The 18,007-nt window shown below is 35.0% G+C and overlaps 1 protein-coding gene across 1 annotated transcript in view; it reads left to right on the forward strand.

Annotated features, from left to right (window-relative positions):
- LOC110440491 (E3 ubiquitin-protein ligase MIB2-like) overlaps positions 1 to 18,007 on the forward strand; it is a 35,834-nt gene that overhangs the window by 6,111 nt on the left and 11,716 nt on the right. Inside the window, exons 6-17 of the mRNA XM_021483604.1 lie at positions 1,349 to 1,470; positions 3,006 to 3,113; positions 3,800 to 3,904; positions 4,457 to 4,814; positions 5,903 to 5,986; positions 9,497 to 9,724; positions 11,654 to 11,825; positions 12,593 to 12,702; positions 13,375 to 13,560; positions 14,288 to 14,451; positions 17,235 to 17,336; positions 17,509 to 17,613. Coding sequence (XP_021339279.1) covers positions 1,349 to 1,470; positions 3,006 to 3,113; positions 3,800 to 3,904; positions 4,457 to 4,814; positions 5,903 to 5,986; positions 9,497 to 9,724; positions 11,654 to 11,825; positions 12,593 to 12,702; positions 13,375 to 13,560; positions 14,288 to 14,451; positions 17,235 to 17,336; positions 17,509 to 17,613 — 1,844 coding nt within the window. The remainder of the gene's footprint in view (positions 1 to 1,348; positions 1,471 to 3,005; positions 3,114 to 3,799; positions 3,905 to 4,456; positions 4,815 to 5,902; positions 5,987 to 9,496; positions 9,725 to 11,653; positions 11,826 to 12,592; positions 12,703 to 13,374; positions 13,561 to 14,287; positions 14,452 to 17,234; positions 17,337 to 17,508; positions 17,614 to 18,007) is intronic.

The raw sequence follows: 18,007 nt of genomic DNA on the forward strand, positions 1-18,007 counted from the left end.
TTATTCCCCTTGGTTTCATTAATGGGATGCATGCGTTCCATGATGTTGTATTGCACTCATTGATCTACCAGTTATGTTGAATGATTTCTCTTTTAATATCAATTACTCACAAATACTTCATATATTTCAATCATACAAACAACTGCTCATTCAATGTGTGACGGGCGTATTATATACCGATCGCGGTAACCTTGTTATCCTTGACATCATACACTGGTGTCCATGGATGTTTGAGTATGATTTGGTCCCTCTTAACACTGACATCATACATTGGTGCTCCATGGGTTTTGGATTATGAATTGGTCCCTACATACACTGACATCATACACTGGTGCTCTATAGATGTTCAACTTATAAATTTGCCCCTCTTTAACAGGCATCATATATTGGTGCTGTATGGATGTTGGAGTATGATTTGCCCCTCTTTACACTGACATCATACACAAGTGCTCCATGGATGTTTGAGTATGAATTGGTCCCTTTCTACTTTGACATTATACACTGGTGCTCTATGAACATTGGAGTATGAATTTAATTTCCCCCTCATTAACTGACACCATACACAAATACTCCATGGATGTAGGGGGTTTGAAATAGCCCCTCATTACTTTAGCATCATTCATTGGATGGTAGAGGTATGATTATCATCATGTCAGATTTTGACAATTACTTTAATAGTTCAATACCTGGCATGAAGTTATTAGAAGTTTATACTGTGGCAGTGTCCATCCTCCATTTTGTCTTTCCTACTGTCCGTATGAGCATCTGTCGTTTGTCACCAACTTTTTTCTTACAGTGATTTCTTCTAGAGAACCATATGAGATAGGTTCATGGTATTTGGCATTTAGCTTGCTGTTTTGGAGGCAATGATTTTGTTAAGATAAATGACCTTGATCCAATGTCAAGGTTACATAGTAGGAAGTGTTGAAACATCCATCAATAACTGCAATACCTAGATCAATGCTATTTGTCCTGAAATTTTCTGATGTAAAGAGCTATCAAGTTTCTTCAAATAAATGACTTGACATTCATGTATATTAATGATAAATGGCCTTTAGCTTGCTGAAGTAAAGGACTATCAGCATTGTTCAAATAAATGACAAATTTCCTTTTATTTAAGGCCACAAAAATGAATTTGATTAAAAAATTCAAACAACTTCTTCCTATGAACCTTAAGTCTGGCGTTATATAGTATTTGGTTTGTGGCATACTCGGATTAGTCAGTATTCAAATATTATCTTGACCAAATACAAATCCTAATAAAAGTTTCTAGGAGAACTTTACAGACCCTATGGGCCTCTTGTCATTTTTATGTGGTAACGAAGTGATTATATCTCACGAATTTTAGATTTCAACAAGATCCCAGATACCTGGATCAACGTAGGTGACACTGTGATGATCGACCTAAATATTGACACATTTAAATGTCTACAGAAGGAATATGGAGGATGGAACGAAACCATGGAAAAGGTAGGCCCGCATTTCTGAACTTAGATCTGGATGAAGTTTATGGAAAGTGGAAGATAGATTGACACCATGGAATAAGTAGGCAATCAATTAAGCAATAAATGTTTTAGCAAATTGTTGTTATGGTCCTGTAACACACATTGCTATATATTGATGACAAACTTGAAAAGCCGGCAGGGCTTCATGTAAGTTTGTCAGCAATAAAAAAAGTGTGTTATAGGACCGTAACAATATTTGCTTAAATATTCATTATTTATATTTACATTTTGATAGAGTAGTTACACTTTATTTAGTTATTTCCAACAGTTCTTTGAACAGCAAATTAAGTCTTGACAACAATGAAATTGATGACGTCACAATAGAAATTGATGGCGTTACAATAGCAAATGTTGTTATAGTCTCACCTTCTCAATGCATTGCAACTGAAGGATGCAGAGCATATGTTAATATTATTCAATTATAGCCTTTGGCTGAGGTCGATACCTGGATTTATTGACCCGAGAAAAGATATATTAACCGAGGACGCAGTCCGAGATCAATATATCTTTTCTCGGGTCGATAAATCCAGATATTGACCGAAGTTAAAGGCTACAATTGTTTTATTATTTTACAAAACAGTAATGTAAGCAATCTGAAAAAAAACACAACAAAAAAGCTTCAGAAGTGGGACGGTGCATTGTTCGGAGACACGTCATAATTCTATTTTTAGAAACACCCAGTCCTTCAACAAAAATCATGCACTCCAAGTCAGTATCAGTTTTTATCGGTGGACACATGATGCACTCCTGGCCGATCACTTGTCGAGAATAATATCAAAAAATAATAATTAAAGTTATTAAATCTAAAGGAGGTTTTATTGTATGACAACGATATTCACATTAGTCAGATTTGTGTATAAGAAGAAAATAAGTATAGTATGTAAGTCTGGACTGATACAGGGCCAGAGATGATGTGGTCTGAGTATATGGCTCTGACTCCAGCGACAAGAAACATTTGACAGCTCAGAATGGTGCGAGTTTATGGACAATTTGTCTGGGCTGGTCTCCAGTTTATGTTTGACCGATATGTTGTTTTTGTAGCAACCGCTTCATATTACTTAAAACAATTGGCGATTCAATAGTTTCTAATATAATTTCATGTTAATACTTCTATGATTTTATATAAGGCTGTCTATTTCTACTTCTCAGGAGAGGGCTTTTGTAGGCTTTAATATAAACTTTATTTATTTTACAACAATTATTTTTGAAGTTTTTACAGCTTATATTATTTACTCTTGTCGGCCCGAATGTTAGCGCGCGGGGGATCTTACTGTGGAAGGAAACCAGAGTACCCGCAGAAAATCCACGTGATCGAACAGGCGATCTCATAACTTTTCACTTCCAATCGAGGAATCAAACCCCAGCCACCTTGGTGAAAGGTTATCCAGTACTGCACCACCCGACTACCCCTTGCAATGCTTGTATCATAATATAAAAGTCATTGTTTCTACATAAAAAAAGTTTAGACGTTTCTTCACTGAATGCTGATTTGTATTACAGATTATGGGAGAGTTAGGTACTGTAAATGAAGTGAATACATTGAAGTTCAAGGTGTATTACCCTGTGGCAGAACGCACATGGCATGTCTGCAGCAATGCTTGTATCAAGGTGAGGCCATTATATTCCTGATTGATGAAATTATTTCCAAAATTATCGTCCTAGATTAAATAGTTAAATAGTTGGGAAAGAAAAAGAAGACGTTCATAGTTATTATGTAATACAGATTTATCAAAAAAAGGAAGATTTTCAATATAATCACTGGGTCTGGACCAGTTATTATAAATGGTGAAAAATTGCCAAAAAAAACAAAAATTGTCATTAATGCATCTACCTAGGGTATTTCATCACAAACAAATTGTTTTTTGACTTTTGGTTTAAAATTTATGGACAGATCAAAAGACATTATGATTTTTTTTATTCTATGACAAATTGACAATACACATATTTTCCTAAATTGAGAAAATGTCACATTATTTATTTTCTCAAATAAAAAAGCACAATCCACTATGGAAAGAAGGTACAAATGTAACTTATTTTGACCAGAAATGTTGCTAGGTTTATACACAGATTTCACTTTACTGTCTTCAATCTTACCATGAATATATATAATGGGCATCATTATATCAATATAAAAATAAGCCACAGACTATAGGCAGATGTGACTGCAGTAAATACACAGCACTAATATCAGGTATCAAAGTTTTCTAGTGAATTGCATGCACAACTGTACAATTTTGTGCCGATACCTTACTGTTTTTTGCAAGATATTAATTGAAGGCCTGTGTACTTGTCAGATTTCCATAGCTGAGGCGGGAGACAAGGTGAAAGTCCTGGAGAACCAGGCCATGGTGCAGGAACGTCAGAACAGACATGGTGGCTGGCGGGAGACCATGAAGGACGTATGTATACTGCCACAGACTCTCTGACCCGGATGTGATCTTTGAGCTTACATCTTACTGACCATTAGCCTATACAGTGTACTGAGTATACTCTGGTTATTGACCGACTCACATTCTAGCAGTTTTAGCACACCTTTCCCAAAGCTCAACCACCCATTCGTCTGTCAACTTTTTCATGTCTCTGAGAAAGTATCTGATTGAAGTAGATATTATTTGCCAAAAGTAACCAAAAACTAGTTCTTGCTTTACATATTTCTTGGGTTAATTAGGTCATATTTTATGTGGAGCATCCTTAGATCAAGGGGACTCAATGTTGTGAAAATATAGTATGGCAATTGCAAGCAGAGGATGGGGCCTTATAAGAGAAATATTGGTATATCTTTAAAAATTATCCTACTCTTTGAGTATGGTTATTTCCCAAGAAATACAATGGAAGAAATTGACATGGTGGAGAGAAACCACAGACTTGCTATTTCACAAGAATAATTTGTGCACAAAATGTATGGCAACACTTTACCCTGTATTAGAAGAATGTACATTCCATTTCGACAGATTATCGGTAAGGTTGGTGAGGTGGAAAGAGTGGACAGTTCCGGGGATCTGACGGTGACCTTCACCTCAGGGATTCATCTCCTTAACCCCTCCTGTTGTATCAAGGTCATGACCTCCAGTCAGCTCCCTAAGAAGGCATCAGACACGGATGCGGAGCCAAAACATACTAGAAAAGTAGACGAAAAGAGTGCAGACATGTCAAACATGCAAACAAAGACACAGACAGAAGAAATAAAGGAAAAAGAAAGAGGAGAGATATTGAATGAGGTGAAGGAAGAAAGTACCCAGAGAACAGATACAGACAAAACTCACATCATTGTGGTTGGTGAACGGGAACAAGACACAGACAGCAACAAAGGTAAGGATCACAGTTTTTCATAATTTCAATAATTCACTACTAATGTGTTGAACTTAATATTTATTTGAGAATAATTATACATTTCCACTGCAAGTTCCTCGACTCTATGAGCATTACCATATGAAATTGCATTCATAGGGCTATGGTTGCAATTGGATCAGCATAATTTCGAAGTGTTTCCTTCCGCCTTGAATAACATGAGCCAACCGCTAGAAGCAAACATTTTGATAACGTTATAGGCTATTCCAGGAATCTGGTTTGCAGTGACAACATAAACACTTCAATATCAGAAATATAAGGAAATTTCCGTATTTAGGTCAATTATAAATAAAAAAATAGAATATAAATATAAGGATTGAACGGAACGTTTTCAATGTTCATGCCAGTATGAATGCAAATCAGTCTATATTCATATTAACCATGAAGCCCTAGCGAGCTTCACAGGATATACAATGTATATGTGACTAATTTGCGTTCATACAAGCATGAAATTGAAAAAAATGCCATTCAATACTTATTTACAGGTGACAGTCATAGCATCTGATCTACAACAACATTGATTTGTCTCTTTTTATCCTATTAGCAAACATTGATATTTGTTGAAGTACAATTTGGTTGAGTTTCCTTACTGTATACTATATATCAGTAAAGCTACCAGGTTTGCAATATACTGTCAACGTACTTATTTTAGTCCGTGCACTTAAATTTTAGCGCATTATTAATTGTTAATGGATTAGCTCATTCATGAATTGATGCTCCCCGAAAAAATACAACAGAGAACTATATAAAAGAACTTCTGTCATTCATAATTTAGGGCAGTAATTAAAGAGCGAAAAGTGCTAAAATAAATTTAAAAGATACACAACCATTAGAGCAATAAATCAAAATGGAGCTTATTCTACAAGACTTAATCATTTATAATGTACAGCCATTGAATTACCCAAAAAAATAAAAATGGAAAACCTTTATCTGTGCAGAAATTGTCACAGATACCAAAAAATAAAAAACCTTTGACCTGTGAGAGAATTTAATCTCCTTATGAATGAAGATATTATTATATTTGTACTCTCCCCACTACTTATTTGTAGAGAGCCTAGAGGATGAGGATGAGGATGATGATGAGGATGATGGTGTAGACTTTCTACAGTGGCTTATCAACACAGAGTATGAGGGTAAGAACATGTGACCTTGTAAACTTCAAAGATTTATAGTTGGTGAAAAAATACTTTGACCTTCATTTTATACAGATCCATCTTTCATGTTGTATGTCCTGATTTCCGGTTGACATTACATACATGTACATATTACTACACTTCCTGAGGATGGAGCAATATCATTTTCATACTGTTTTTGTTGTTAATTTGTTTGATACAGAGTTATATATATCTGGTCGGGTCCTTCGTTATTTTTTGAACGTTACAATTTTTGTTTTTGAACCAACAAAACTTGCAATGACCTGATAATTTTAAAACTAATTTCATAGTTATTAATTAAATACTTCTGTTTCATCCTAGATAAGTAATTAGATTGTATATTGTACATATGTTGTAATAATTTCATTAACAAATGAGAATGTTAACTTAATTATTTCACTTTTACAATGAAAAGGTTAAATTTTTCGCAATTAACACAGAAATATTGTTAATTTACAGAATTATGCACTGATGTACATCAATTATAATGTGTAGCAGTCTCAGAATAATTAATTCATGATCACATAAACACTTTATTTACATCAATATTAAAAAATATATACAGAATAAATTCAATTTACTCTGTGAAGCACATGCATGCAGTCATATACAACAACTTGACGCTGGAGAAGGCTTATGGACATTGCATCTACTTACATCAGCTTATATGCATTTTATTCAGAAACATTAATATATATCAATGTAACACTGAACAAATATAAATTAATTTAACTGAGAAAGGATTATGTTAAATTAATTTGCAATATTTATCAGTTACACGTACGGCTAGCTAAGGTTTGAGCTAGGGTTGTATACATGTATTTGTACTTAGTTAGTCATAAATCAAGATAATATTTCCTTGTAATCAAACTGTAAGTGTCGTAATTCCTGCTTATAATGTCAAAAATGAACTTTTTTCCCCTTAGAGAAATAGTTTCCCTTCATGGCACCCCTTACAAGGACCTACGGATTGCTCCCTATGGAGCTTTTCTAGACTCTTCATTATCTTGATGGTAAAGTCTAAAGGTATTCCAAAGTGCACGGAAAAACCTAAAACAGCTATTTTTAGTAACAATTCCTGACACAGGAACATTTTGGAAAGCACAATGTCAGTTGCAGGTAATTCATTCATTTTAAAAGTGAATTGAGTTGTTAAAAAGATAAGATAGTTGTTCAGTTGATGAATGCATGATACAGTTTAATCATTTCAATTGATTTTAATTTAAAGCCGTAACAAATTACAACTCTGAAAATAGAAAGGAAATGTCAATTTATAATGGTGATTGCGAACTGAAAGTACCAAGTAGTTTCGTTTGTAGCACAGTACTTGTGAAAATTGATATAAATTATTGTTAAAGAGTGTCATTAGACTGCAGGCATTTTGCTGTCAGTTTAAATAGTTTTAGATGAAACAAAATAGTCATTGTTTCACATCAATGTTTCACATGAGGAAGCTTTAATTAGTTTTACAAAATAGTCATTGTTTCACACGAGGAAGCTTAAATTATGTTTATGTCTGCATGCCTGCATGGACCAGCTGAGTCATGTCACTTTACAGACAGGAGGTCTGAAATTCTGTAAATAATTGACAATAATAATTATTTGAAAAAAAAAACCAATAACCAATAAAATGTTTTTAGAATTAATAAAAACATTCTTGAGGGCTTTATCATTTTATTTTAATTATTGACAGAATTTCAGACTCCAGTACTGCTATGCCGGGGTCCCCCAATGACGTACACAACAAAGCTCTTGATGTCAAAAAATTGACCCACCTGACACTAATCCCTTGCATCAAAAATCCCATTTCTAGTTGATTGCAAGATGGATAATATTTCTTTTAGAATTACCTTCTCCCAGCTCATAAGTCGGACATTATCATGATCATAGATCTAGAGCCACTTTGCCAATACTAATGAGGTTGGCGTAGCGCTGAAGTAAAAACCTCTGCGGTCTTATAATTACTGGCTTGTAATTAAAGGTACAGCTATTTTTACAATGGCACCAAGCATTTTTTGTGCACCAACTAAAATGTGATGTTTGGTGGGGTTAATTTTCTTACATCTAGAGCTTCCTTTCCTTCTTGTGTACTTGCTACGCATTGGGGGTGGCATTTTTACTGAGGATTGCTTAAACCCAGAAAACAACTTATAATATTACTCTCTCTAAATTAATCTTGGGTCCCTGTACATGTGTGCACCATACAAGTATGATGACAAGTCATGACAATCACTGTACTATAGGCCTGTATATTCTGTCAGCAATTGCTTTTTAGTTTCCTCTGGCCCTGACACAAGACTTACACATTTTTCTTGCACCTCAGACAGAGATATCCTATGTCATACCCCATGCTAGATTTTTCTATCTCGTCCGATCTGTCTTGTACCTTTATGTAACATTTCGCAGAATTTTTACCTGCGATGTATTCATCCTCGCGTTAACTGCTTGAAATTGACAATTTGTATTATAAATGTTCTGTTTTGTCGTTATATGTATAGTTTTGATGTTGTTAGATATTTGATGTTGTAGATAAAATATAATCTACACTGAAATACGTTGCAATCTATGTAAGGACGGACTACACTTTTACGCGGAAGCATTCAAATGTAGCTTAAGTACTAAGTAGTGAAGAGGTCATTATCATTTGTCAGGCCAAAGGCTGGATACTTGTAGCTTTTAGCAAAATTGAATAAGGTTTTTTTAACTAAAAGGTGTGAGAGAAAAAATCAATTACCTGTAACTGAGCAAGATCGAGTTACATTGTATCTCGGTCTCGGGCTAAGATTCTGTAACATCCCAACCTCGGCTTACGCCTTGGTTGGGATTTCGTTACAGAATCTTACAGGTAATATATTTTACACGTACCAGACATCTATCTGTCCAAATGTCTAAGTCTGGTGTCAGAGCCAGAGGAAACTCGGGCTGTACATCAAAATAGTTCACTAATCTTGTTTCTCTTTAAATAATTTTTTGAGAAAGTTATTTTTACTTATAGCTGAGGAAGTTACCATTAAATATCGAAATTCTTTATCACTTTTTTTTCTTAAAATTTGTTGTTTACTCCTTATCATTCCATGTAATTAAATTTGCAGGATCATCTGACATGCTACACCGTCACCTACAATGTATATAGCTAGTCTCTAATATTGCAGAGAGTTTTATTTTTAGAACGTCAAAGAGTTTGAAGCAAATAAATAAATAAACATACAACACTTAATATAGCACCCTATGATCTAGCTAGAATAAACCACTCTAAAGCGCTTTACATTACATAGATATACAATATTATAATCTATACAATCAATATGTTAAGCAATATAATTTTTGAGGAATTTGCAGGAGCTGCCTAATCAGGCGATAACTGCTAGTTCTGTGCCACCTTGCTTATATCTCCCTTTGTGTGTGTGCCTGCCTGTGTGCTAGAGATGTGAGTTAATTGAACTGTGTATCTGAAATAGGAAATAATTTTCTCTTTCTTCCTTAATACAGAAATGATGGACCCTGGTGTACGTGTTGTTAGGGGGAAGGACTGGAAGTGGGGAGAGCAGGATGGAGGCGAGGGTAATGTTGGTACAGTAATTGACGTGGGGACCCAGGAGGACGGTAGCTGTCCACAAAGGTGTGCTATTGTACAGTGGGACTCTGGATACAGAAACACCTACAGGGCTGGCTTTGAAGATTCATTTGACCTAAGAATTTTTGACACTGCTACTATAGGTAAGTTTTAAATGAAGATAAATCTAAATATAATCCATCACAGACATTCTGGTGCTGTTTCAGCCCTTCCACTTCTTACTATACATCATTTTGTTTAATCTGATTGGTTTGATTAAATAAACTAACAGGATACTATAGTCTTTTAAAGAACTCATTTGCCCATTGAGCTGAAACTTATTGTATTCTCATATGTATATAATATATTTAGATTAACATTGTATTCACAGCTGAATACTATAGTAAGGTCAACATTGTATTCACAGCTGAAACCTTTAGTAAGGTCAACATTGTGTTCACAGCTGAATACTATAGTAAGATCTACATTGTATTCACAGCTGAATACTCTAGTAAGGTCAACATTGTATTCCCAGCTGTATACTATAGTACGATTTACATTGTATTCACAGCTGAAACCTTTCGTAAGGTCAACATTGTATTCTAATGCACAACTGTATAATATAGTAAGATTTACCTTGTATTCACAACTGTATACTATAGTAAGATTTACATTGTATTCACAGCTGTATACTATAGTAAGATCAACATTGTATTCACAGCTGTATACTATAGTAAGATTTACATTGTATTCACAACTGTATACTATAGTAAGATCAACATTGTATTCACAGCTGAATCCTTTAGTAAGGTCAACATTGTATTCTAATGCACAACTGTATAATATAGTAAGATTTACATTGTATTCACAACTGTATATATAGTAAGATAAACATTGTATTCACAGCTGTATACTATAGTAAGATTTACATTGTATTCACAGCTGTATACTATAGTAAGGTCGACATTGTATTCACAACTGTATACTATAGTAAGTTCAACATTGTGTTCACAACTGTATACTAAAGTAAAATAATTGTTGTATTCACAGCTGTAGACTATAGTAAGGTCAAGATTGTGTTCACAACTGTATACTATAGTAAGATCAACATTGGATTCACAGCTGAATCCTTTAGTAAGGTCAACATTGTGTTCTAATGCACAACTGTATAATATAGTAAGATTTACATTGTATTCACAACTGTATATATAGTAAGATAAACATTGTATTCACAGCTGTAAACTATAGTAAGGTCAACATTGTATTCACAGCTGAATCCTTTAGTAAGGTCAACATTGTATTCTAATTCACAACTGTATAATAAAGAAAGATTTACATTGTATTCACAACTGTATATATAGTAAGATAAACATTGTATTCACAGCTGTATACTATAGTAAGGTCAACATTGTGTTCACAGCTGTATACTATAGTAAGGTCAACATTGTATTCGCAACTGTATACTATAGTAAGGTCAACATTGTGTTCACAACTGTATACTAAAGTAAAATAATTGTTGTATTCACAGCTGTATACTATAGTAAGGTCAACATTGTGTTCACAACTGTATACTATAGTAAGATCAACATTGTGTTCACAACTGTATACTATAATAAAATAATTGTTGTATTCACAGCTGTATACTATAGTAAGGTCAACATTGTGTTCACAGCTGTATACTATAGTAAAATAATTGTTGTATTCACACTATTCACAACTGTATACTATAGTAAGGTCGACATTGTGTTCACAGCTGTATACTATAGTAAGGTCAATATTGTGTTCACAACTGTATACTATAGTAAGGTCAACGTTGTGTTCACAGCTGTATACTATAGTAAAATAATAGTTGTATTCACAATATTCACAACTGTATACTATAGTAAGGTCGACATTGTGTTCACAGCTGTATACTATAGTAAAATAATAGTTGTATTCACAATATTCACAACTGTATACTATAGTAAGGTCGACATTGTGTTCACAGCTGTATACTATAGTAAAATAATTGTTGTATTCACAACTGTATACTAAAGTAAGGTCAACATTGTATTCACAACTGTATACTATAGTAAGATTAATATTGTGTCCAGGTATCCGTCATCCCTCTGTTGTATGCAGTGTTTGTGAGGAGTCTGACTTGATGGGATTCATTTGGAGGTGTGAGTCTAACCCAGACATCATCCTGTGTAACACTTGTTACCATGGTGACAAAAATGATGTGAAGCTACACTTCCTGAGAATCAACAAGCCAGGAGATGCAGGGTAATACAGCATAGCTTTTCCAATTTATTTACCCTATCTATAAAGATTTTTTATAATGATTTTTATAGAACCCCTGCATTTTGATACTTACCTTCTTGACTATTAGTCATAAACTCTTGTATAATGATCATTTATTTTTTGTAATTTTATTTATGTTAGTTATCATAGGAGTTATGACAATTTGATAATTTTTGCATTTATACATTGTTTTAAAAGAACTCACTGCTTATTTTTTTTAGCGATAATTATGGACCTTCTTAAACATGATCAAAGCCATGGAAAGATATGGGCTTTCAATTTTTTTTGATGATTTCTATGGGTATGATATTCCTTTTCTGATGTTCTTATATAAGTTTAACTAAAGTACTCATACTCACTTTCTTGGTCCATCTATGGGTGTTATGCGTTTCTGATTAATAGGTTATAACTAATAAGATTTGTCCAAAGTACTTATCTTATCCTCTTGACTATTATTCATGAAACTTTGGACACATGTTCGGTACCTAAGGTAATTGCACAATCGAGATTTATTCTTTTATTACAATTTTTTTTATAAGAGTTATTCCCCTTTTCTGATTTTTTTTATATCAGAGTACTGGTGACTGGATTTGCTGAAGTGTGATTTCAGTGTATTTGTCAGATACATTTTGTATATTCCTGTTGCTGAAGTGTGATTTCAGTGTATTTGTCAACTATGTGTAGGTAGTGTGCCTTTCGGTGATGTCCATCCTGATCATTTAACATTACAAAACAAATTACACTTACAGAGTCCGCGCCAACAAACGTGAGATGTCCAAGAAAGTCACAGCTAAAGGAGTGTTTGAAGGAGCAAGAGTGTCTCGAGGACCTGACTGGATGTGGGAGGATCAGGACGGAAGTACGTGTACATCATACAGGTGTAATTAGAATAGCACACATGTTATTAGGGTCTGTAAACCATAGCACATATGTTATTAGGGTCTGTATACCATAGCACACATGTTATTAGGGTCTGTAAACCATAGCACATATGTAATTAGGGTATGTAAACCATAGCACACATGTAATTAGGGTATGTAAGCCATAGCACACATGTAATTAGGGTCTGTAAACCATAGCACACATGTAATTAGGGTCTGTAAGCCATAGCTCACATGTAATTAGGGTCTGTAAATCTCAGTTCAGGATATTGGTGATTGTTGACCTGAGAACAGATGTACCCGGGTTTGTATACATCATTACAAGTGTAACATGAAATTATTCAGTTGATAGAACAGAAGATAAAACTGTTCACTTGACACTGAAGAAAAAATTACCATGTTTGTAAGGGTGGTCTATTCTTAATGGTGACCGTTACCACATCACTTTACACTTATAAATATACTGTTTAAAAGTAAAAAGTTACCAAAAATCCTCTGTTGCTGAGAGACTTTTACTTTGTCAGGTTGACTTGTCACATTGACTATGAATGTCGACTGAAACTGGTCGTTAACCATATCATAAATTTGAAGTGTTTGAGAAGAAGTGCTCAGACCCTGTATAACATGTCTATCTGGCTATTGGTTGGCAGATGGGAATGGCATCGTGATTGCAGTGGTCAACTTCAGCCTGGATACTGATCGAGATGCTGTTGAGGTTACCTGGGACATTGGTCCGAGCAATGTTTATCGTCATGGTTACGATGGGAAGCTGGACTTAAAATGTATCAAAGTTGTCCCCGGTGGCACATACTACAGGGACCAGCTCCCTGACCTCAGTAAGTACGACAAATTGTTTTATCTTTACGACATTACGTAGACCTGATATTTACTTGAATTACCACCACAGTTGCCCTTGTTTATTGAACTTCCAGACGTCCCATTAAATTGCAGAGATGCTGGTTTACTCTGATTCACCCCTGCATTTTCATAATGAACTATTCCAACCTTTGATTTGGAAGAATTCAAATGCCTCTTCAGGGGTAAATAAGTTAAATAGAAGTGTTAACCCTTTCACCCCTAAAGTCACATCTGAACCTCTCCAAATCATAAACTGGGCAAGTCCATTTTAAATATTTAGAGGTGAATGAGTTAATAAATACCTTAAGTTTGAAGAACACATTTTACAAGTGGTAAGTTTTACAAGCACTGGAACTGATGTTCAAAATTGTTCAATTATTTAAAAAAAATAGAAGCACTATGAAAAAGAAGTTTAGAGCAGTAACATAACTGTAATATTTTGCATTATTATTAGCAAACTTATCACAGGAAATAAATTCATCTTTGTGCGGTCTGATTCATGATTTGTATAACAATTATGTTGATGGTTCGTCATTATCTTAAAAAGTATGGTAGGGACAAGTTCGTCCTACTTGTGACTATTATTTTCATGCTTATTATCACAATGTTAACTACACTGTAAGTTCGTTGTTTTTTACTTTAATGGCCAAGCCAAAGAGTAGATGATACGAGAGAGCTGATTGTGTGACGATCTTGTTTCCATAGAGATCAATCTGAATACCACACCTGCTGCACCCACAGCGAGTGTCAGTGAGGCGGGGTCTGAACGGCTGATAGCTGGGGATGCTGTGAGGATCGGTGTGGATCCTGAGGTTTTACAGGCCATCCACAAGTCAGCACAAGGCATGTGGAATGATTCCATGATTGATGTAAGTTGTTTTGCTGAACTCTGTGTCTGTTTCAAGGGAGCATTGTTCTTAACCCTTCCGTTGCTGTAGACCACAATGGACTTGTCCATATCAATGCATGGCAGAGTCTACTAAAGTTACATGGGGGTGAAAGGGTTAAATGATAATTTTAAATACTGTAGAAAATATGTACTTCACTTTTGAGTGCAGTGTTATACTGGAATTACCATTTGCCCATTACATATGTGTGTATAACAATTTTTCCACTTTAACCGTGTTATTTGTGGGATGGGGGTGGGGAGAAGCTAGGTTGTACTGGATCCCTTATTTTCTATTACTCATGCGTGTAAAGCAATGCTGCCACTACCGTATTTGACCGCAAAATAAGCCCCCACCCCTAGTGAAAAAACATAGACCAAAAGTAGGGAGGGTGCTTAATTGCTAGCAACCCCCCTGTTCACAAATGTCTGCCATCTTGGATATATACCACTGTTTTGATCTATGACCACACTTAATATCATGTACTTAAATAACAATTAAGTTGATTAGTTGATGTTTTTCTAAACTTATTTTCTATCAACAATTGGTCTCAATAACTCAATTCTATCAAACACCAATTTTATAAAGTTTTATGGATAAGTCAATCAGTACTCTGTAAGACACAATATCAGCATTCAGAGGTGTACAAAATTAAATAGCATGACGACCAGGCTAGCACAATTACATTACCATGATATATAGCTTGTCCAATAGTATAACAGTGTCATTTGCTGTGTAGGGATGTGTAGCTTGTGGCCATTTTCAGCTACATCATTCAAACTTACCAGGAAAAAGGATAATGATGTCGAGTACAAAGGCCCATGCAGTTCGTAATATGGCATACATTTACAGACTCCATCTAGATTATCTTTCTAATTAAGATTTTGAAATTTGATAGAATGGCTGCCTTTGAGTTACTATGACAATGACATGTTGATATTTCTAAACATTTTCTTCGGGTTGGTAAGTATTAATTATGATTTTTTTTTTTCGTTACACAACCAATTAGTAATTCAATGTGACATTTCGATGACAAGTACGGTTTTTATTCTGTCGCCTTCATCAGACAAATGACCAGTGAAGCGTATGTACACAAAGGTACATAAAAGGTATATCCCAAACCATCCAGAGGATATATCGTGGTCATAGCATTGTAACAGCCATGAAGCCCCACAAGATTCTTCGTAATATCCTAGTACACCCGAAGGATAAAACACCTGCAGAAGTTGTCGCAGAATGCGTATACAAAATTGGATGCAAAAACTGTGACGCATCGTATATTTGAAAGACTGGAAGGCAATTCGGGGTCCGCCTTGGTAAACACCGGAAAGATACGGAAACACAAGAAGGAAGGAAATTCACCAGATTAAAAAGGAAGCAGTCTGAGTCCCAGATAAATAAATCGGCAATTAAAGACCACGCCACACAAAAAAATCATGTGATTGACTGGTCCAAAGTTTTGGACAGAGAGCAATCCGTTCAAGCCGCAGATAAAAGAAGCCATATGAATACGCTGCAGTGACGTGGGCCAGTTCTAAATCAAGATGAAGGGGCTCAAAGACTCTCGCACATCTATGACCAAATTTATTAAACAAAACGTAGCTGAATCGAGTCGTTTCGGTACGTATATAACAACTATTTTACATACGCTACAGCATATCCGAATTGACATTGATTTGTGGACAACTCGTACACATTTAACATCTTTGTGTGCATACGCTTAACTGGTCATTTGTCTGATGAAGGTGACAGAGCACATACCGTACTTGTCACCAAAACGTCACATTGAAAGTTGAAACACAAATTAGTTTTGTAACGAGAACAATTTCATAATGACATGTTGAGTCCTGTTACTATGACAATATAAAGTCCTGTTACTGTGACAATGTAACATAGAGTCCTGTTACTATGACAATATAAAGTCCTGTCGCTATGATAATGTTACATAGAGTCCTGTTACCTTGACAATATAAAGTCCTGTTACTATGATAATGTTACATAGAGTCCTGTTACCATGACAATATAAAGTCCTGTTACTATGACAATGTTACATAAAGTCCTGTTTCTATGACACTATAAAGTTTTGTTACTATGACAATGTTATATAAAGTCTTGTTACTATGACAATGTTACATAGAGTCCTGTTACTATGACAATATAAAGTCTTGTTACTATGACAATGTTACATATTAAAGTCCTGTTACCATGACAATATAAAGTCCTGTTACTATGACAATGTTACATAGAGTCCTGTTACCATGGGAATATAAAGTCCTGTTACTATGACAATGTTATATAAAGTCCTGTTGCTATGACAATGTTACATAGAGTCCTGTTACCATGACAATGTTATATAAAGTCCTGTTACTATGACAATGTTATATAAAGACCTGTTACTATGACAATATAAAGTCCTGTTACTATGACAATGTTATATAAAGTCCTGTTACTATGACAATATAAAGTCCTGTTGCTATGACAAGGTTACATTAAGTCCTGTTACCATGACAATGTTATATAAATTCCTGTTACTATGGCAATGTTATATAAAGTCCTGTTACTTTGACAATATAAAGTTCTGTTACCAGGACAATGTTATATAAAGTCCTGTTACTATGACAATGTTATATAAATTCCTGTTACTATGACAATATAAAGTCCTGTTACCATGACAATGTTATATAAAGGCCTGTTTCTATGACAATATAAAGTCCTTTTACCATGACAATGTTATATAAAGTCCTGTTACTATGACAATGTTTCAGTGTATTGGTAAGATTGGTGAAGTGGTGGTCCAGTCAGGAGAGGATGTGACAGTCAAGTTTGACATCGGCAGCTGGACGTTTAAGGAGATGGCTCTGGACAAGGTCAGTGTACAGGTCAACCTGTAATAATATGTTGTTTCTTTAAGTTTCCTTAATTTTTGAAGCTTATATTGCAAATACGTTGAAAAAAAGAAATAAATCAAATTAATAAATATCTGTGAACTTTCCGTTTACCATGTCATCACTAATAGAGAATTATTATATGTATCTGAAGGTGAAGCAGCTGAAGAAAGGTGAGATAGTGAGAGTGAGGGACAACGAACAGGAAGTCAAGGAGCTTCAGAATGGACACGGCAACTGGGACAGTCAGATACAAAAAGTGAGGTTAATTTGGTGTCAGGTTGGCCAATTCCTAAAGTCTAAGATGGAGTGTGATCAAGTAATGTTTTTAAGGTCAGCTGAGACAAAGTCTCAAGTGACCTATTGCGATCGCCTTTTGTCCGTCGTCGTCCGTCGTGCATCTGTAAACAATTTACATTTTCAACTTCTTCTCCAAAACCCCTGAACCAATTTCAATGAAATTTTGCAGGGACCTTCCATGGACAAAGGTCAACAAAAACAGTGGCCGGTTTAGTCCCAAGCCCCCAGGGGCCTGAGGGGCGGGGCCAAAAAGGGTCAAATTGACTAAAATTTCAAAAATCTTCTTCTTTGAAGACCCAGATACGGTTTCAATGAAATTTTGCAGGGACCTTCCATGGACAAAGGTCAACAAA

This window comes from Mizuhopecten yessoensis, unplaced genomic scaffold (assembly GCF_002113885.1).
Source record: "Mizuhopecten yessoensis strain PY_sf001 unplaced genomic scaffold, ASM211388v2 scaffold11183, whole genome shotgun sequence".
Classification (NCBI taxonomy): Eukaryota; Metazoa; Mollusca; class Bivalvia; order Pectinida; family Pectinidae; genus Mizuhopecten; species Mizuhopecten yessoensis.